At 39.7% G+C, this 21973-nt stretch overlaps 1 protein-coding gene and 1 long non-coding RNA gene across 2 annotated transcripts in view; one reads left to right on the top strand and one right to left on the bottom strand.

Annotated features, from left to right (window-relative positions):
• Positions 1-1078: 1078 nt before the first annotated feature.
• LOC134735443 (uncharacterized) lies at positions 1079-4517 on the bottom strand. The gene is made up of 3 exons (XR_010118557.1): positions 4341-4517; positions 3948-4055; positions 1079-1584 (listed from the first exon to the last, which is right to left on the bottom strand). It is a non-coding gene; the product is annotated as an uncharacterized lncRNA (long non-coding RNA).
• A 272-nt stretch (positions 4518-4789) lies between these two features.
• DCBLD2 (discoidin, CUB and LCCL domain containing 2) overlaps positions 4790-21973 on the top strand; it is a 97826-nt gene continuing 80642 nt past the window's right edge. The window contains exon 1 of the mRNA XM_055260695.2: positions 4790-5364. Within this exon, the coding sequence (XP_055116670.2) occupies positions 5160-5364 (205 nt within the window). The 5' untranslated portion in view covers positions 4790-5159. The remainder of the gene's footprint in view (positions 5365-21973) is intronic.

The following is a 21973-nucleotide window of genomic DNA, read 5'->3' as shown; positions in this document are numbered from 1 at the left end:
ACTTAGGAGAGTTGACTGAAATAAGTTACTAAAAAAAGCATACAAGATAAAGAGAAAAATGTATCCAAACCACTTCTGTTCACAGAAAGAAAGTGTCTTCAGCGGAATTCAGACATTTAGCAGCAAAGTTGGCTGTAAACATTTTCCGCAACAGTCAACAGGACAAAGAAAATGCTCCTGTGAGAACAGTAACCAGATCTTAAGGCTCTGGTCTTTGATGTTTGAAGTATTTCCCCAGAACTGCCACAATCTTCTTTCTCTCCTACCCCACTGGAAGATCACAAAAGTACATTCTTGTTCATTCCCTCTTTCTGTTATCCTGCCAAAAATACACAGTCACTGATAAGGCTCACCAATGATTCATTACATACCATCCTCCTAAGGTTTCCAGTATAAATGCCATTTTTAATGAGCCTCTTTTGTTTCATTAATGCTAACAGACATTTAATAGCAATGATGGGTGCCAAATGATTCTTACTGTATCATTCTATTGAAACCCAGATGTTTCTGCACAGACAGAAACAAAGGCACCAGCCCCCAGGTTCTTTTCCTACATTCTCATTTCCTTAGCAGTTGGCTGAGCTTGGATTCATTTGAAAGTAGGAATAGTAAAATGTAACTATTCTTTTTATATTTCCCCTTTTCAGTATAAATTAATTCGATTTTCTTTATTGTTCCATTCTTTTTTTGTGTGTGTGTGAGACGGAGTTTCACTCTGTCACCCAGGCTGGAGTGCTGTGGTGTGATCTCGGATCACTGCAAGCTCCGCCTCAAGTGTTCACGCCATTCTCCTGTCTCAGCCTCCCCAGTACCTGGGACTACAGGCGCCAGCCACCATGCCCGGCTAATTTTTTGTATTTTTAGTAGAGACAGGGTTTCACCGTGTTAGCCAGGATGGTCTCGATCTTCTGACCTCATGATCCGCCCGCCTCAGCCTCCCAAAGTGCTGGAATTACAGGCATGAGCCACGGCGCCTGGCCTATTCTTCCATTCTTTACTGATTAAGAAACATGAAATAAAGAACAAGAAAAGGAGGAAGAAAGAGAAAAAAAGAGGAGAAAGGGCTGGTAAATTAAAATTTAGGTTGAGAATCTATTTTTATTTTTAAATATTTTAATGTAGAGTAAACAACTAGAAATACATTACAATAATACATACTTTTGAAACCCTGTAGAAAGAAGCCAGAACCTGGGCTTGCCTTGTGGAGGAACTTTAGCTTCTGGGAGCCTCTATCTGCTACAGTGGTGACCCTCTCCAAACCTATCCACTTTGAGACTTGATTAGAATCCCCAGTTCTGCCCCTGGGTTATGCATCTGGGTTGCATGGGTAAAATGGTCCTGGACAAGTATTGCTCCCACTGCCTCATAAGATGTCAATCCCCAAATAAACCAAGTCCCCAGAAGCAAGGATCATGACCAAGTTGTCTAGAGCAACATGCAGAGAATAAGAAAGGTACCATAAACTAGAATTCCACTTTACCCAGGCATTGTCTTAGAAACGAATGCCTGTTACATTCCTTTGATGTGAGGTCCCAGGAAAAAATTTTGGTCATTTCAGAGCAGCCTTCTATCATTGTTTGGCAACTCAGTAGAGAGACAATAATCAGAAGTAAAGAGAGAATAAGTGTGCAACAGCATCAATCCTCTCCCACATCTGTGCTATATTTGTAATTTCCTATACACATAAAGCAATAGGGGGCACCACAAATGTTCTCTAGCCAGACTTCCAGACCTGTCTTCCAAAGCAAAACTCCAGAAGCTGAGGCATAAAATAACACAGAAATAGTCAAATGGCATCAGTCACTAAGACCTTTTGATTTTGCCGCTTTAAATATAACTCCAACTTGCTCCCACCTCCGTCTCTTTTTCCCTGCCAGTGACCTAATTCAGAACCTCTTCACCTCTCTAGTCTCTACTTTTAACAACCTTTTAAAACACTAGATGGTAAGTAAAACAGTGATGAGAAATGTAAGTGCTCCTTCCTCTTGCTTTAGAGGTATGTAGTCTGGATCTTTTCCTGTGGTATTAAAGGGTACGGGTTGCTAGAGACCAAATTTTGCCTCTTCCAGAAATGCTCCATAACTGTGCTAGTTCTTAGGTGAATTCTCTGCCTCTGCCATAGTTCTATGTAGTCAATAGAATGCCAGGCTAAGATTCATAATACCTTGCTCTGCCACCACGTCTGTGACCTCAAGCTTCTCTTTCAATGGTCCTATGAAAGGAGTGATTCAACATGAAATAGGTTCTCTCAGGCACTATTACTAGAAATCTTATTTCATGACTGACTGCTTGCCTATCATGTTTGATAGGTTCAATTCTGAATTTATGATTTTTATCTTCTACTTCTTTATCCAACCAAACCAATTCTCCTTCTTGTACTCCTTACTGTGGGAAAGGCATCACCTTCTACCAGAAACCTAAGGACTTCCTCAACTCTTTACACTCCACATGTAATCAGTCACTAAGTTTAAAAATATTCCGCTAGTTGGTCCCCCCTTCCCAAGCCCACTTTTAATGCAGTAAAAACTCACCATCACTCCCTTTAACTGCAGACTGGCTCTCCCTGGCTTCCAGTCTTGCTCTTACACCAATGTATTTCTCACCCTACTGGCTGATTGGGGTTTTTACAATAAAAACCTGATAATGACCAGGCACGATGGCTCACGCCTGTAATCCCAGCACTTTGGGAGGCTGAGGCAGGCGGATCACCTGAGGTCAGGAGTTCGAGACCAGCCTGACCAACATGGAGAAACCCCAGCTCTACTAAAAATACAAAATTAGCCGGGTGCGGTGGCACATGCCTGTAATCCCAGCTACTAGGGAGACTGAAGCAGGAGAATCGCTTGAAACCAGGAGGCAGAGGTTGCAGTGAGCCGAGATCATGCCATTGCACTCCAGCCTGAGCAACAAGAGCAAAACTCCATCTCAAAACAAAACAAAAAAAAAACTGACAATGTCATTCTTTCTTAGAACCCTTTAGTTATTTTTCAGTGACACAAAATAAAATCTTGACTCTTAGCTTGCCTTACATCTTGCCCCTCCTAACTTTTCCAGACTAGTCTCCAGTTCCTCCCATTACGTCAGCAGTAGTCAATCCAGCTCCATCAACACCATTCCCTCTTGAGCCTGTGACCCAGCCTATTTTTGCCTCTGGCCTGAGATCACCTTTTTCACTTTAGTTTCTTATTCAAGACACTGACATTTCAAACTGTGACGGGATTTTTTGAACTCCTTTCACTGTGGTACTGTGGCACCAGTCCACACCTCTAACGTGGCACTAATAACAATAGGTTTGTTTACATGTCACCTCCTCCTCCAGAATGTAAGCTCTTCTCAGTAAACTTTTTATGCCCAATGCCCACAACGGCTTAGAGCATAATAGGGTTTCTTAGGCATTTAATAAATGCTAATTGAATAAATTTGGTTGAAGAGATTATTGTATGAGAAATATGCAGGGGAGTTGAAAAATACGACCTCTAAAGTCCTTTCCAACTTAGATTTTCATTTAAGGATATCAGTCCCTTCCATGTTTTTGAATATCACATCTATGTATGACTATGTATACATATGTATATGTATACATGTATGGCTATGTATGACTCCCAGAGCCATAATTTCAAAGCACTCAATCTGAGCTTTCGACTAAAATATCCATCTGCCTGTTACATAGCTTCACTTATTATCTAAGTTGGCATCTCAAATTTAATACGCCCAAAATTAACTTACTTTCTCACACAACTTGTTCCACCTTAGCTGTTTTTTGTATTTGTTACTGACACCATTGTCCTTTTAGGGGCTGCTGTTAAAAACATCCTAGATGGCCACTCTCTTCTCTCTAAAATAAATCACTGTGTAGACCGCTGCATTCCTCTTTCCCAAAATTCTTTTTGTCGTTCCATAGACTTACAGTCTCCATCAAACTGCTTGTGACTCTAATTAGCACTTACTTCATTCTGACTTGCATGCTATATTTCCATCTCTGTTCCACATTTCAAGATTTCTGTAGCAACGTCTGCAGATACATAGCAGGTGCTCAACAACTCCTTGTAGAATGGCTGAATGAAGGTTGGGATGTTAGACTTAAATTGCCTTTGCTGCACGGATCTTGTTTTACACTTTTTTGTCCCCCACCCCCCGCCATAAAAAGGGCAGAGAAAACAGGGAACACATATATTAAAAACTGAACACTGCATCTCTTATTATTATAACTCGGAGCTGTTGCAACAACTGGCGGCAGTTTTAACAAACAAACCACGCTCTACCATTAAAAAAAAAAGAAAAAGAAAAAGTCCCTTAGACTCAGCTCCCAGCTAAAACAATCCAGGATCCAGGTTTCCCACCCCCTTCCAGTGGTCTGACGTGCGGCGGAGGAGCGAGGAGCAAGGAGCAAGGAGCAAGCTGGGCCTGAGGAGCAGGGAGCGCGGGATGGGGGACGTCCCGGAAGTCATTGACGAGCTGGCTGCAGCCTCTGCGGGATCAGTTTGGGCCGCGGTCCCAACAATAACAGGCGCCCGGGCCGGGCGGGGGCCGCGGGGATCCGAAGCTTGAGGGCGGGACCCGCATTGGAGGAGGCGGGTGGGACGCCTCCAAAGGCCGAAGGGGATTGGAAGAGGGAGATAAGGGGCGGTGGAGCTCGAGGAATGGGCCGGAGAACTAGCGGGTCGACCGACGAGCGAGCATGCTGATTGGGTTTCGCGGAAGGAGACGGACCAGAGCTGGCCGAGGATTGGCCGCGGCGCCGAGGGGGCGTGGCCGGCGCGCGCGAGAGGGAGCGCGAGGGAGCGGGCGGCGGGCCTGCCTGCCAGCTAGCCAGAGCCGCGGGCGAGCGCGGCGAGCAGCGACTCTGGTGAGGAGTGCGGCGCGGGAGGCGCGTCCCTTAGCTCCGCCGCGGCCGCCCTCCGCGGCTCGAGCACTCCGCTTCCTTCCCTCCCCTCTCCTGCGCTCCGGCCTGGGGTCTCGGCGCGGGGAGCGGAGGGAAGGGACGAAGGAGGAGTAGGTGAAAGCGGGGTGAGGGGCGGAAGGGTCCCGGCGCGGGGTGAGGCGAGGGCTGCCTCTCGTTCTCCCGCCGCTGCCGCCGTCTCCTGATCGGGTGCCGCCGCCAGAGGCGCGCGGGGCTGCCGGGGCGCCCGCACTATGCAGGCGGACTGCCGGCCGCCGCGATGGCGAGCCGGGCGGTGGTGAGAGCCAGGCGCTGCCCGCAGTGTCCCCAAGTCCGGGCCGCGGCCGCCGCCTCCGCCTGGGCCGCGCTCCCCCTCTCCCGCTCCCTCCCTCCCTGCTCCAACTCCTCCTCCTTCTCCATGCCTCTGTTCCTCCTGCTCTTACTTGTCCTGCTCCTGCTGCTCGAGGACGCTGGAGCCCAGCAAGGTGAGTGGTCCCAGGGGAGTGAGTGGCGGGGGATCCTTCGTCGGGGCGTCGGGTCTCTTGGCCCCTGAACGAATCTGCAGACGCTGCAGGGAGGCGCGGTGCGCTTTCGTGCGTGACCAGACCTGGCTGGGTACTCACAGGGTTGAGTTGCAAAGGCAGGCTCTTGCCCGTCTGTCCCCCAAGTTGGCGCGGCTTTACTTTTTGGCAACGCCATTTATTTCTCGGAAAGGGGGACGTGAGACCCTGCTATGAAAGCCTCGTTGATATTAGGTCCTTCTGGGGAAAATTTTGGGGAGGAAAAATAACCTTTGGAGATAATGACCCATAAAGTTAAGCTGAACTGATGGATGGACACTGTAGGAAGGCAGGTTAATTAAATAGCATCTTAAGCCTATTAAAGGTAAGTGGTGGTAATTATCATCCTTTGTGAAAGAGCTCGGGTTCTGAAGCGAATGGAATCGTTTCTGCTTATCTCTGAGTCTTGGATTCAGAACATGTTCTTTACAATCCATCATTGAGGCTGGTGGTCTAGACTGCCTTGGTCAAACACTGGGTCTGACCCAACGCTATGCTAATTTGCCCAAGTGAAGCTTTCCACGTTAAAAAGGTAAGCCTTTCCAGAAAGTGACAAAACTTTTTTTTTCCACCTACAATCCTTGAAAAACCTGTTCCAGAAACAAGCAAAACTGTTTATTAAATAATTATCATAATGGAAAGAGAATGCAGGGTGATTTCTTTTCCCCTTTAGTACTATTTTTCCGTGGTGTACCACACTTTTTGAATCAGTTTGGCATCAGTTTTTGAAGAGATTTTTCCATTGCATTTTCCGTTTTATTGCAGTGGGAAGGATAAGGATTGGATTGTTACTTATTGCTAGGAAGGGAGTTTTTTAAAAAGAAAATTGTTCTCTACCTTTAAGCCCAGCTTTATGTTGCTCTCATGGTTTTCAGTAAAGTATGGAATCATGGCCTGTCATTAAGAAGATGCCGAACCTTGACAGGCATGTGGAAATATAATCTCTGTAACTATAAGGAAAAAATGTATTCGGCAAACTGACCCCTTAGATCTAGACACATTTCTATATAGAGTAACTCAAAATTTAGATGCTTAGCATTTAGGTTTTAGTTAGACCGTCTTCTAAAATTATTGAACATCATCAGCATTTAATATGTTGAAGTGTGAAATCCTTCTTTCCATTGTAGAGATGTATTTCCCTCCTGGTAGGGGGGAAAATAGGCTTATATATGGCTAACACTTAGGGCTTACTTTGTGGCGGGAACAACTAGACTAAGTGGTTTGGGTTTGTTAACTCCTTGAATCTTCACTACAATCAGCTGAGATAGTTACTGTTATCCCAGTTCAAACGTAAGGAAATTGAGACACAAAGAATATAAGGTACCTTGATGCAGGAGGGCATATTACTCCATAGGCAGAGTACTCTGTTTTGCTTGTTTCTGGATCTGATAGTGTTTGTATCATGTTATTAAAAAAAACCTTGGAACAGTATAGAATCAGTTTGTCTCCCTTCCAAATGAGGGATTGCCTTGTTTTTAGAAAAGGCCAGTCTACCGGGCGCGGTGGCTCACGCCTGTAATCCCAGCACTTTGGGAGGCTGAGGCGGGCAGATCACGAGGACAGGAGATCGAGACCATCCTGATCAACATGGTGAAACCCCGTCTCTCCTAAAATACAAAAAATTAGCCGGGCGTGGTGGCGCATGCATGTAGTCCCAGGTACTCGGGAGGCTGAGGCAGGGGAATTGCTCGAACCCGGGAGGCGGAGGTTGGCCATAGAGCAAGACTCTGTCTCAAAAAAAAAAAAAAAAAAAAAAGCCAGTCTAATCAGACATGCAACATTACTTCATTTTTTAAGGTTTAATATAATTTTTTTACCAGAACATTTTAACAAATACATTTCTCTTTAACAGTGTCATCTTATATAAACATCAACGTAAATAGAAATGATTCTGATAATTAAAAGACTTTTTTTTTAGTTCTGTTCTTCTAAATTGCTTGGGTAAATTTTGCTAAATCATTTAATATTTAATCTCTTTGTACCTCAGTTTTCTACATCATTAAGATGAGAATACATACCTATCTCATAGCTTAATAGAAATGAAATGATAGTACGCAGGAATTTTGCAAAGGGAAAAGCTTAAAATAGCTATAAATGATTATCGTTAATCTCGATCTTACTAAGTTGATAAATTAAGAGCTAATTAGGTATACATTATCTGAAAACTCAGGAATTATTTGAGATTTGAATTTCCTCATTTTTAAAAATTAACGTTTTTACTCAAAGGACCCTAAAGCAGCCTGTATTGGAATTCCTTTTAAGCCAGTCTTCCCAGTCTAACAGATGTTCTTTAGGGTCTACTGATATTCCTTCACATAACCTCAAAACAAGTCTGTTTAAAACACCTTTAGAATTTTTAATGGGAATTGTACATGTTGTAATGTTCAGCTACAAGGTAGAGTTTTTACTCTATAAGAAGTCTTAAGACTGGAAGGAAGTAAACTGTTGATAGTTGTCTTTTGGTGGTAAAATTGTGGGACATTTCTTTATACTTTTCTAAATTTTCTGTAATTTGCATATAGTCAGAATAAAAATTAAACTGCAAAAAAGGTTTCTTTGATAGATTTTTTTTCTTCATTTGACAACTGAAGGTAGAAATGCATCTAGTATGCAGAGGTAGAAATGTGCTTCAGTGTCTTTTTTCTTTCTGACATCATTTTGAAATAGCAGAATATATTACTTTCATTCCAATTAATGTCATACATAGCTATTCCTCAATAGATTTTCTGTTCACAATGATCTTTTTATTTGGCTCCGAATAAAATGTATCATTAGTTTGAAAACTTACCGACTTTTCACAACAGATGTATTTTATCCAGTCCTGTTTCACTCATAAATTTATAAATACATTCTGTTTGTTTATCTTTATTTATTATGTTGATGTTTCACATATGGCTTGTATTTGTGTAGAGTTCTAAGTTGGATATCAAGAAGTTGGTCTTCGAAATCTTTTTTATTGAAAACTTTTTTTCTGTGAAATGTACATCTCAAAAAAATTTAAATTGGTGAAACTTATGCTGGTAGCATATTTGCTGTTGTATTAAATTTATAGGAAGTTGATGGTCTACTATGATTTTAGGTCTCTGGTTTCCATTGTGACTGTAGGAATTTGGGTTACTTCATATCAGGAGCTCAACTTCCTCATTTGTATCCTGGAAGGCTTGCCTACTTTTTTGGTTAGAATGTAATTTGAACATGGTAAAATATCAGGGAATTAATTCTTAAAAACCATTAAGCCTGATTTGTTTGGGCCTATTAATATATAACATGTTGTGAAGATACTAGTTTTTCTTTGCTAGTTTAATCTGTGAAACAAATTAGGTTCATTCTTAAAAAGGATGTTTCAGTTATTTGAACATATTTGGAACCAATATGTGAAAAAGTTTATATTCTGTCAAGGAATGCCTTTATTTGCTTGTGATGCAGGGAAATATTTTTGAACAATATTTGTGAGTTGCCAGAAAATAAAAACTCATTTCTCTCTGCAAATAAACATTTGTAATTATTTTTCACATTGACATTAGGTTAATTTAGAAATTTCCATTGTCTTTTCTTTGTCTGATAAAACATTGGGGCTCTTATCCAGTTTTGTTCAGAAGCAAATAAATCAAAGCATCCTTGTTCTGCTATGTTTCTAATTAATTTTACAAAATGAAAATTAGAAACAGCACACATTCCACACGTGTGAATGATCAGATTGAAACACCACATTTTTGAAACTTGTAAATGAAAAATTGATCGTAAGATTGCAGGTAAATTATAGGTAGATTTCTCAGTGTTAGGAATAAAAAGAACATATTATTTTCCCTGGGGATAGTTGATAATTCCATTTGAACATCTGAGCTTCATTTTAAAGACAAACATGTAAAAATATCTTAAAATGGTGGAATTGGCATAAGTAAAATACCAGTACTAGAATTAAAATGACAAATAAATTAATTTCCAAAACTTAATAGATCATGTATGTGAGAAAGGGCTAGATTTACATAGGAGTAGAATTTAAATTTAGGACTACACTTAGCAAAGTGACACTGGGAAGTGAAGCTCAGGTAGTAATGTTGGACATTAATTGAATGCATACAAGTAGACAGTTTCTGCTTCCACTTCTTGATATATTTGGAAGGATATGGAATGATGACCTAACAGTAGAAGGATTAGGAAAAGCTTCATAAAGATAGTGATATTTGCTAAGTGTGATTGTTGAAATATGAAGTGAGACAATTTGGCAGTTTTTCTGATGTGGCTACTGAATTCGGTTTTCTTTATAACAACCTTATGGCCATAGGACTTTGTATTTATTTTAAAATATTGTATGGATAACAATGATTATTACTCAAAACTAAAAATGTAGATGATTATCCACAGTTCTATCTTCTAATCCATCGACTTATAATTTCTAATTTTCCTTTCTATTACATATTCACATACCTGCATAATCTTATGTAGTTGTAATTTTAATAGTGTGTTCATGTAAAATTAACTTATAGGCTAATTTAGCACACATAAGCATACCTACAAAATATAGTAAAACAAAAATTTCAAAATGCAAAATTTTATCATACGACATTCCGTATTTATAAAGTAATTACTATATTCAGAGCTGTTATTGTATTGAAGTCTTCATTCTGGAGAAAAATCTTTGAGAAAGTATTTCAGTTCAAAATGTTAGTTTAGAAACAAATATCATGCTAATTTTTGAGTTCATTATTTGGGTTAAATTAGTATAACCTATGAGGACAGAAAATACAGATATTCAGATAAACTAGTATCTAATGAGTGCCAGTGCAGTACCTACTGAAGCTGATGAGATACTGGATGATTTCCAAGGGCTACTAAAACATCATTCACCAGCTGAACATGCACCCTGATGGTGTGTAGTTGAAAGAAAAACTTTGATTTGCTACTTGAATTATGGGAGAATCCCAAGATGCACGTTCCCTCAACTGCTTTTTAAGGAGAGTGGCCCAGAATTCCCTGCAAGGCTTTTGTTGAGTAGGGTGTGTGCAACCTTGTCTTCAAAACTGAATTGCCTGGGATCAAAGAGAAGATATTGGCACTCTTTATCATTCTCTGACTAAGAACTATCAGTATGAAGGGGTACCAACTGTGAACTCTCAAGAGAGTGTGCATGTACCTCAGTATAGTCCTGAGACATTCAGAGAAGAGTAAAACATTGTTATTGTCTTCAGAGAACCTACAGTCTATTTGAGAAAGTAATTCAAGTTGGAATATGTATAATAATAACCAAGGAAGGATATCAGAAGATTATGTAAGGCAGAGAGAACTCACCACTCCTGGAGAAGCAGGAGATGCCTACTATAATAATAATCAAGGAAGGTTATAAGAAGGTTATATAAGGCAGAAAGAGCTCACAACTCCTGGAGAGGTAGGAGATGCCTCACTGATAAAGTGGTTTTAGATCGGTAAGCTTTGAAGGGTTGGTAGGTTTCTTGTCCACAAGGAACAGCAGATATTTGAAGAGTAAGATCATAAGATTAGAACATGGGGAGTCAGGAAAGTGGGAGTGTGAAAGCCCACCCTTTTAGAATGAGTAGCAAAACGCATTCTGGTCGTGCTCCACTGTTTGCTTCTTGAACCCATGCCCTGTGTCTGCCCAGTTATTGGAAAAACATTTGTTGGTTGGTTACTGTGGGCCAGGCATGGTACCACATGCTGGGGCATTTTCCTCTTTGAGCTGTGTTAATGACTTCCATAGTGTTGCCAGCAGCCCGTTTGTCATCTATAAGATACCGTCCAAACTCCTTTGCATATTATGTGTGTAATTTTTTTCACAGTCTGGTCCCTCCCTTTCACTCTGACTTAATCTAATGCCAGCATTTCTCACACTGTATAGTTCAGATATGAGACTGAGCTAATTTTATTCTTCTAAGATATAATTTCATGCCATTTTGCCTTGTTCCCTATACTAACCTCTTTATATATGCAGTTTCCTCTACTTGAAATGCTCTTACTTTCCTTGTCTTCTCGGTAAACTCTTGATCAGCCTTCAAAACCATTCTTGGGTATCATCCCTTTCTGAAGAGTTCTCGAACAGTCCCCACACACTCATCTCCAGATAATACATTCCACACTGTGTTCTAAGTATTTATTCCTGCCAGTGGAGAGAGTTTTTTTCATTTTCTTATTTCTAATACTTATCATAGTGTCTGTCATTCAAATTATGTGAATTAAGAACCCCATTTCTAGAGTTAATCTGCTACCCTGAGCACATTATTTGGTTCATCCCTGGGCACCGGCATGCACTTCATGCTGTTGTCCTTTGCCTAATCCCCATAAATTAGTGGTCAGTTCAGGAGCTGGGAAGAGAGCCATGTCTTGACCCTTACCTGTTTGCTCAGAGCCTAACAGTCTTCCCAGCCTTTCCCAGTCCCACCTCTTCCCAGGAGGAAGACCCCTTTGCTGCACACTTTTGGCTACGAGAGGAGTCCTTCAAGCTGAAATTCTGAAAATAGACATGGCTACTTCTTAGAAAGCTCTGCTCCCCTCAGATGGGTCATCCTTAACAACGGTGACAGCTTAAATCAGTGCCAGCAATTTGGGCAAACTTTCTCCTTTGCACGCTTTTAGCTTCTGACTTCAATAGGCATCTCCAATATTATAAAAGTCCCCCTAGTTTTTGTTCTAGTAGTTGCCTGTCTCCTTTTTCTTGCCAGTGTATGTTCCTGGGGAGCATTCAGGTAGCTTCACTAATCTGGAGTAACAGAAAAATGAGAAATGGAGGCTGGAACGTATTGTGGAGGACTTCCCATTGAGGGGCAGACTGAGGAGTTTGTAGCTGCGCGATGTTAGGCCTAACATTAGCCTCAGGTGCTTCCTCTTTCACCTGGTTCATTTGTCTGTCACTAGGTTTGGTTATCTCTTCTCAGCTCAGGCACCCCAGATCCATCATCTCAACAATGCCCTTTACCTGATCTTGGACAGTTCCCAAAGTTGGGCCCATGTGATAATCCCTACTATCTGCTTTCTCTGGTTCTGGATAGCTCATAGTTACAAGATTAAGTTGTGTGGTCATCATGATTAGACCTGCCACAAATGAGATCTGGCTAATCAAGTCACAAGTGGGGATTACTGCTTAGCAGACTGTCTGACTTTGTAAAGTTGATTTGTACAGCCGAACTCCTGCCCTGCTCCTAATCCTTGCACAGTATGACTTCCTCCTGCCTGAAACCTTGTCCTCTTCCTCTTTATCAGAGCACTGCTACATTGGGGAATGTGAATTTTGTTTTGGTGTGCTTTACACTTTTATGGCACTTTTACTTTATATCTGGAAACATGCTGAAAATGCCACTGGCTTTTACACATCTCTTTTTTCAATGCTTTGTGGTACCTTGTATCTCTGCTTTTTTCAGTGACAAACTTTCTAAATGGTAGTCTACATTTGTGCTGTGTGTTTTCTTAGTGACTGGCACACAGCAGATATTTGTTAAATTACTAATTTATTTTTTAACCCTTGCAATAAAAAAGCAAGGGTTTTGTTTCTGCTTTACTGAAACTGTCATTTACACTGTCAGATTTTTGTTTGTTTTGGTTTTTGTTTTAGTTTGAAAAACCAAGCAGCTTTGCCTATCTTTATTATTAGTTTCTTTTTTTTTTCTTACTACAGTGGTCTTTGAAAATCTGGAGGCTTTGGACTTGGACATACCTGGATTTAAATAATAGCCTCGTTGAACTTGACATCCAGTTACTACTATAAATGTTTCAAAATATGTAACTCATCTTTCTTTTTAGACTGTAACGAGGGCTGGGATTGAATCTGGGTAGCAAGTAAATTTTTGTTCAGTGAATGAATCAATATGTGAAAGAAAATTTTGTTTCACTTTACTCTGCAGTTAAAATTTCCATTTTTAAATGTTTCCGTTCCACTAAGACTCACTTTTCCATCCCTCTTCCCTTTATCCCCAATTATTGTTCCACCCCTAGCTCAGTGAGAGGAGTCAGAGCATGCAATAGAGGAATATGACAGAAAGGCATGACTGTCTCCAGCCCACCCAAACCTTAATATGAGTTCTGTGCTCTCCTTTCTGACCTTTGCTCTGCCTCTTCAGCCTTCTGCCTGTTGATGTGTTGCAATGTTTTTTGATCCCCACCATCTCAGATCATTTTATCTCTTCTTTCCTGACATACCTTTATTTCTGTCTACTCTTGGCATCCTAAAAGCCAACTTTATAGGTCTGGATGTGAGGTGGACTTTCTGTTGCATGCATAGAGGAAGAGTGTTTTAGTTAGGACTTTTGAGGTTATAGAGAACAGAAATCCATATCTGATTAAGGTAGAAGGAGAAACTATTGGGAGGATTGCGAGGTAACTTACAGAGTTTTGTTAAAGCTGAACCTACCTAAGCCAAGAGGAGGGCAGGAATGCAGCTAGACTTCAGGAACCAAGGACTCAGCTTAGTTCTTCTCTCTTGCTTCAGTCTGGCTTTCTCTTTGTGGAAGGAATCATGGCTGCTGGCAATCCCGAAGGCTTACAGTTTTAACACGGAGAAATTCTGTATTTTCCCTATTGTACAAGGTCCAGGAAAGGGTGAGTTGGCCCTCACGTTGGCCCAGTGTGATTCAGTACCCACCCTTGGACCAGTCAAATAACCAGGGGGCATGAGGTCATATTAAAACTGTTGGGAAACTGCAGAGCACGTCCCAGAGAAGGATAAGGCGGGGTACTAGATAAACGGAGGCATCCTCTTCTAGGAGAAAGAGTGTTACATTTATAAAGAGTCCACTGTATTTTAAAGAAGTTCTTATTGAACCTTTACGTTTATCTTGGGAGATGGGTGGTGGTATCCTCATCCGTGAGGTAGTTGCATCCTCACCAGTATACTGGTTAGGGTATGTAAGCTTATGGAGGTTAAGTGTCCAGGATCTTGAAAACTGGCATGTCGAGAATTTGAATCTAAGTCTGTTGGACTCCAAAGCCTATGTACTTTCTAATGTGTTAGTTGTCTACCATAACACTAGTTTAGGCTTATTTCTCATTCAACAGCATGTGCTAAGAGCCTTGGATGTTTTATTTATGTGTGTATGCTTATAAAGGTGAATAGAATGCATTGCCTTTCTAACCAAATTTTATATGTTGGTATGGTAACCTGACATAAATATGCATAATTAAGCATATTAAGTACAGAAAGATATTATCATGGAAATAGGGAGAAACACCAGGAGCTTCAGAAAGGTTTCACAAAGAAAATAACATTGAGTAGGTATTTGCTAGGTGGATAAAAGGAGGAGGGACGTTATTCTTGGCAGAGAGGAATGTCAAGTGCAGTGGCACAGAGGTGAGAGCGTGGAGCATGTGGGGAGTCACCTATAGTTCAGGACTGTGGAACAAAGAGGTTGTGGGAAAAGTGAAGAGATGAGACCAGAAAGGGAATCAGGGGCCAGATTATGATAGCCTTTGTATCCTGGCTGAAGCGTTTGAACTTTGTTGTATCATCACTGGAAAACAGTTAAAGGATTTCTAAATAAGGGACCTACATGACCCAGTTAGTATTTAAGAAACTCTGGCTGGAGTGTGGACAGTGGATTAGAGGGAGGAAAGATAGAAAGTGGGGAAACCTATTAGGGAACTTTGCAAGGGCCTGCACTTGTTCAGATGGACTAAATTTAGAACTGCTAAGGAGATAGAAAGTATAAAATATAATGATTAGTTAAATTTGAGAGAGCCAAGTCAGTTTAATATTGAGATTTTTCTTTCTGGAATCTTCTTCCTCTTCCTGCTTTCCACTTCTCTCATTCACCAGGATTTCTACCTAGCTAACTTACTTTCTCTTTCTTTCTCTTTCTTTCTTTCTCTTTCTTTCTTTCTCTTTCTTTCTTTGTTTCTTTCTTTTTCTTTCTCTCTCTCTCTCTCTGTCTCTCTCTCTCTCTCCCCCCCTTCCCCCTCTCCCTCTCCCTCTGTCTGTCACACACGCACACACACACTCTCACACTCAAACTGAAGCACTCATTACTTCCCTTTAGTACTCATCATCCCTGGAATGACTCTCCCTGTTTGTCTTACTCCCTATATTGTAAACTCTGTAAGGACAGGGGCCTTGTCTGACATTTTTACTGTTGTTCCTAATACCTAGTAGCACACTGCCGGACATGTGGAGGTTGTTCATTGAATGCGTAGGACATGTGGAGTTTCAAATGCTGTGGAACTTCTGAGCAAAAGTGCTTAGTATGTATATGGATAAGATTGAAGACTTTGGAGCTTTCTCCATTTAGTGGTAACTGAAGTCTATGCCCACATAGATACAGAGTGGGGAAAGAACTCTGAAGAACAGCAACATCAACAGCTGGTAGTAACAAGGTTACATACAGTTAAGGTACCTGCCAGATACAGTTGGAGGGTTAAAGGAATTAAGACATGGGAGGAGAGATTTAAGGAGGGAGGGGAGATATGAAGGAAGGGAGAAGGAAGCGAGAGAAGGAAGTGCCAGCAATGCCAGATGCTGTAGAAGGTAACAAAAGATAAGGATGGAAAATTCTCCATTGGCTTTTGGCAGCTCAAAAACTGATTGCTTTAGTGAAGAGTTTCATTGGATATGTAGATCTGTGTGTTTCCTAGGGCAGCTGTAACAAAGTACCACAAACTTAGTTGACTTAAATTTATTGTCTCACAGTTATGGAGGCTAGAATTCTGACAGTAGGGTGTGCAGAGGGCCATGCTCTTTCCTAAGACTCTAAGGTAGGATCCTTATCTCTCTAGCTTTTTGGTGGTTGCAACTCTTAGCATTGCTTGGCTTGTAATACATCACTCCAGTCTCTGCCTCTATGGTTACATGTGGTTCTCCCTGCATCTCTGTCTAAACTTTCCTCCTCTTAGAAAACACCAGTTGTTGGATTAGGGCCTACCCTAAATCCAGAATGACCTCATTTTAACTTGATTACATTTGCAAAATCCAGTTTCCAGATAAGGTCACATTTGTAGGTACCAAAAATTAGGACTTGAACATGTATCTTTTTGAGGGACACAATTCAACCTGCAACAGTCTTGAACATGAATTGCAGTTCATTGACATTAGAAAAGGAGGCAAAGAAGACATCAAGCATAGGCAACTAAAGAAATTATGTACAAGAAGGAAAAAGTGAGAAAAAAGATGGTAGATGTGGGGTGGTGAGGGGATACCATGTGGAAGGAGGTTTTTTGTGTTTTTAGTTGTTACCCTTAGTGTTTTAAAGCCTGTCAAACTGCAGATCCAAGGCTCCACTGAAGAGCTACAGTTACAGGTTAGAATTTGCAAAAAAGGCAAAATCAGTTGTCATGCAAATATAAAATGAACACACCAAATATTATGTTCAACTCATTCATTAATGAGGGAATCAGTAAAGTGTTAAAACTGTCCATAGAGTATTTGAGAAGCTAGGTGTTTATAGGCAATGTTAGGATATGATTGCTGCATTAGATGGCCAAAACTGATTAATGGCCAACAAAGCCTTAAACTTTTACCTATAGGTTATTTTTTCAACTATACAGAAATTATGTGCATCTTTACCAAACAGCAATCTGTAAGTTAACATGTAACCAAGACTGCAACCTTTAATTAGCATTAAATAGCAGGTGGTAATTATTTTGCCCTATAACTTTGAGTGGCTTTTGCATTTTATGACATTTAAAGGATGTGCTGCACACTTTTTTTTTTACCCTATTTCCAAGTTTCAGGTTATCTTTCTGACATACTTGTTAGAATCCATGGAGGTGGAAATAGGAGCCTGAGAACCTTTAATTAGCCTGTAAGTGATTCTAAAATTGACTTGACTTTGAGTACCACCAAATAAGAGAAAACCGAGAGGCTTTGAGTGCCCATCTGAGGCTGGAACCCATTACTGTCTGATGACACTCATCCCCTGGGTTTTATTAGTTTTTTCTCTTTCTATAATGCCAACTCTTTGACAAAGAGAAATTATTTAATGATCTAGAGTGGAGCTTTTGCCAGGCAGGTATATGCTCAAGAAGAATACAGTGGCTATGAAGCAAAGGTATCGGAAAGAGTGTAGTTAATATATTGGACATGAGGCCTAGACTAGGTAGAGAAAGAAATGAGGCCAGGATCAGCTTAACAGATGGAGAGAAAAGAGAGAAATCCAGTTCACAGAAAGTATGCAGTGGGTGTAAGAGAGCTGAGAGGTCAGGAGACTGTAACCAGAAGAGCGAGATGTTAAAGTTTTTAAGATTTCAGAGTTGGGAGTAGTTTCCAATAGTGGCAAAAATAAAGTCCAGGTTGTGGTCCTGAGAGTGAGTCACTGAACTGCAGTAGAGGTCATTGGGGAGATTAGTCAGCATTACTTTCTAATAAGTTTATACTTTCTACAAGCTTTAAAGCTGCTGTAAACTTAAATTACCTAAAATAATGTGCCATTGTTCTCTTAACTTTAGCCAGATTGTAGCCAAGTGTACTGGGTCAATAAACAATGGGCAAAAGCTGTTCTGGTCTTTTATGACAATAATAGTACTCACAAATATTTATTGAGCACATTGTTATGGCTTAGGACCTTGACACCAGTTGTTTTCATATGGTATGTCCTTTAAATCTTAACCTTGGTAGCTCGAATTGTTAATATTCCCATTTTACCCCTGGCAAAACTGTGATTTAGCAGCAATAAGTAACCTTTTCAAGGTCATAGTGAGTGGTAGATAGGACATTTAAATTGATTGTATGACTCCAATGTGTATAACCATTGCATTCTAGGTAGAGTATGTGCATGGTGGAGTTGAAGAGGATTTATATATAGCTCACATTCCTTCATGTTATTCAGTTTTGTAGATTATCACACATGCAGAGATGAGTTTGAGCTTAAAAAAGAATGAAGCTGGGGGCAATGTCTTTTTAAAAAAATTGTCACATTTACCCTCTTTGGACTCTAAATGCATGTGCATCTTATGCAGTATTTTAAAAATTAAATAAATGAGCTATCAAGCCACAAAAAAGCCATGGAGGAAACTTAAATACATTCTACTAAGTGAAAGCAGCCAATCCGAAAAGGCTACAAACTATATGATTCCAATTGTTTGATGCTCTGGAAAAGGCAAAACTAGGGAGACCCTGAAAAGACCAGTGGTTACCAGGGTTTTGGGGGAGGTAGAGATGAGCAGGTGGAACATGGGATTTTTAGGGCAGTGAAACTACTCTGTATGATACTATAGTGGTGGGTACATGTCATATATTTGTCCAGACCTATAGAATGTACACCAGGAGTGAACCCTAATATGAACTGTGGACTCAGGGTGATAACGATGTGTCAGTGTAGGTTCATCAATTGTAATGAATATATCTGTTTAGTTAGGAATGTCAATAATGAAGGAGGCTATGCAAGTGTAGGGGCAACGGATATATGGCAAATATCTAGTTCTTTCTATTCAGTTTTATTATGAACCTAAAACTGCTTTAAAAAGTGAAATATATTTGAAATACTAAATTTATGTTATATGTATTTTACCATAATTTAAAAACTGTAGGGATGGAGAAAGATATACCTTGTGAACACTAAAGAAAACTGGAGTCACTGTATTAATTTCAGACAAAACTTCAGAACAAGGAAAATTACCAGGGTTAAAGAGGACATTAAAAAATTAAGTGAAATTAGAGTAGTATTTGAATTATCTGAGATTTGTAGTGATGCAACTTAACAAACCTCACAATTACAAGGTTGATATAGTACTTCTGGTCTAAAAATTCACAGTACAAAATAATATATTAAAAACTTTACTGTAACCAAATGAAATCAGATATATTAGTTAACAGTTGCAACTTACTCTTCTGAACACTTTTCTGTTTCGTAAAAGCTCCATGCTTTCTCATTTTAAGATCTCACAGATGTATTATGTGACCAAAGTGACAGTTATTTAGAGCAAGTATAGTCAGACTCATCAGTTCACCAAAAAAAAAAAACCTTGAAAACTCACTGGAAAAGTTTAAACCTTTGCTCTCCGTTTTTGGCATATTTGTGCAAGTGTATGCTGCATTTGTATTTGCTGTTAAAGGAAATAATTTTGGAAATCACAATGTTCATATTATTAAAATTCAGTAATGTATATATAAGAATATAATTAATACAATTTATCAGTAGTGATATGGCTAAAATCTGGGGGTGACTGGAAAGTCATATGGAATCAGTATCACAAGCACATACTTAAACAAAAAACACGCTTGATTTGGACTTTAATTAGAGTAGCCTAAAAAAGCATGCATTCTTTGTTGCAGTAATTCATTGACATTTAAATATGTTTAATTTTCTTTCTCTTTTTTCTAGGGATAAGTAGTTAAAAAAAAAAAAGGTTTTTTTTCCTGGAATAATATCAAAATTTGTATCTGGCTTAACACATCTGACCTTACAGTCTTCAGAGGAAGTGAACACATGTTCTATGAGTAAGTCCCTAGATAAATGTGCAGCCAAACAAAGAAGCAGTAAGATCAAATTCCAATGTTTTTTCTTAGCTGAAATAAAATTAAAATTCAAAAATTAGGTTAACAGGCTTCTACCCTTTTTGATCAGTTATAGTCTGGTGGAGACCATGTCGAGGAGGAAGATGAAAAAGAGAACCTGTCAGTGATAGTGCTGATGGAGTTTGGAGAAGGAGAAAGTTAGTGAAGTTGGAGTTGGTGAGAATGTATGGATTGGTGCTCTGAACGTTGTTTTTTCCAATCGTAGTTACGCTCTTTTTGTCAATTCTGCCTTATGAGAAGGAATAATAGTAGGTGGTGTAGCCTGGTCACAGATCATTGTTCTTCCCAGTGTACAAAGCTACTCAGAATTAATAGTCAGAGATGATTACTGTTAGCTCCCTTTCCCTCCTAATGTTAAGAGCTCCTGACCCAGAAAAAAATATATATCATTTGAGGTGTGTAGACTAATAAAAAGAATCCTTTTTTTTTAACGTAAAGAAAAAACATTCCTTTACTTTTTTTAAAATTGGTAAGTCGGAACATAAAACTCTTTAGTATAACTGCTGATCTTTGGGGGAAAACGAGTCTCTTAGTGAATAGAACAGCATTACCCTTTGGGCCAAATGGAACCCAGCCAAGAACTAAACCAGATCTTTTTTCTGAGATTTTCTAGTTTTAATTCTAAGTCAGCACTTAACCTCAGCACTATTCAGTATTAAGGTTGATCATTCTTTGTTCTGAGGGACTCTCCTGTGCATGATAAGAGGTTTTAGCAGCTTTTCTGGCCTCTACCTACTGGATACCAATAACACCCCTCCCCCTCCAGTTGTGACAACCAAAATTGTCTCAAGACACTGCCATATGGGAGGTAAAATTGCTTCTGTGGGATCCTCTTCCCCTCTGCCCTGCAACTCACCTTTTGAGAATCACTGCTCTAAGTGTTTTACATAATTGGTTGATCAAGAATGTTTTCCCAATTTTAGTTCTACTTTTAAATACTTTGTCGTATTTTAAGTATCTTGGTGGAATAGGCTTTACTTTTAAGAACTGTAAAAATAAACTGGAAACACATTTCTAATTTAGGGGTGAAAATGAGAACAAGGTCTTTCCTTGATTTGCAAATTCAATGTTAAGACCTTTGCATGCCTAGCACGGTGTTTTTCAGATTGCAGTTGGGGACACATTAGGGGGTCATGAAATACTTTAGTGGGTCATGAGCTTGCATGTGAGAGTGTATAGGGTCACGATGTGAAAGGTGTTTCTTTTGGAATAAGCAAAAAACATGTATATGCTTAGCCTTCCCTTTTGAACTGGAGTATTCTGAACATATACTTCATAGCAGTAGGTGCTTAGTTAAGCTATTTATCCAGTCAGGTTAAACTTGCCAAATATTTTTTGAGATACAAAACATTCAAATTTGTTCATTGCTGTAGATTGAAGACCTGTTGTTAACTTTAGTTTCTGGTGCATATCATCTTGCTTGCAAGAGGAGGAAGCTCTGAACTCCATCACATATTTTAGAACATTCTTGGCACATTACTTGTGGACTGTTCCTGCCCTCCCCCTACACAAGGTTATGAAAAAAGACAACTCTGTAATTATTTTCTTCATCAGCATGCATGCAAAAGTCCTGTTTTTCATCAGTATTTCTTTTGTTAACTTTTGTAGAAATTATCCTTCATGTTGGAAAGGGCAATAAATGTTTTGTGTATTTATTGAGAATCAAACATGAGCATAAGACATCTAAAAATTACTCCTAACACTCTGCTTATACTCTTTGTAAAAATCATTTTTAAATGACAACCGTAAAGTTGAATAATAGCCTACAGGAATACCTTAAGTGTGACAATCTGCCACTACAAAGTCGTAGATTCAGCTCTTAATAGAAAATTCTTGAGTTTCTGAAATTCATCGACACTTTCAATCACCTTAAAAGCTGCCTTTGTTTCTATTTACTAAAGAACGTGCATTTATAGTTTGAGTTATTTTGTTTGTTCAGTCGTTATTTTTTGAAGATTGAACCACCTACGGGAAGAATGTTTTCATCTTTTCAGTAGTAAGGGCATTTCAGACTAGTTTTATGTTAGAAACTCTGTCTTAGGGTGGTAGTTTTTTCTCCTGAGGAAAAATGTTCGTGATTGTTTAAGA

The sequence above is a fragment of the Symphalangus syndactylus genome, chromosome 21 (genome assembly GCF_028878055.3).
Source record: "Symphalangus syndactylus isolate Jambi chromosome 21, NHGRI_mSymSyn1-v2.1_pri, whole genome shotgun sequence".
In the NCBI taxonomy this organism is placed as follows: Eukaryota; Metazoa; Chordata; class Mammalia; order Primates; family Hylobatidae; genus Symphalangus; species Symphalangus syndactylus.
The sequence above is the reverse complement of the archived record's forward strand: the minus strand, read 5'-3'. Positions and strand labels throughout refer to the sequence as shown.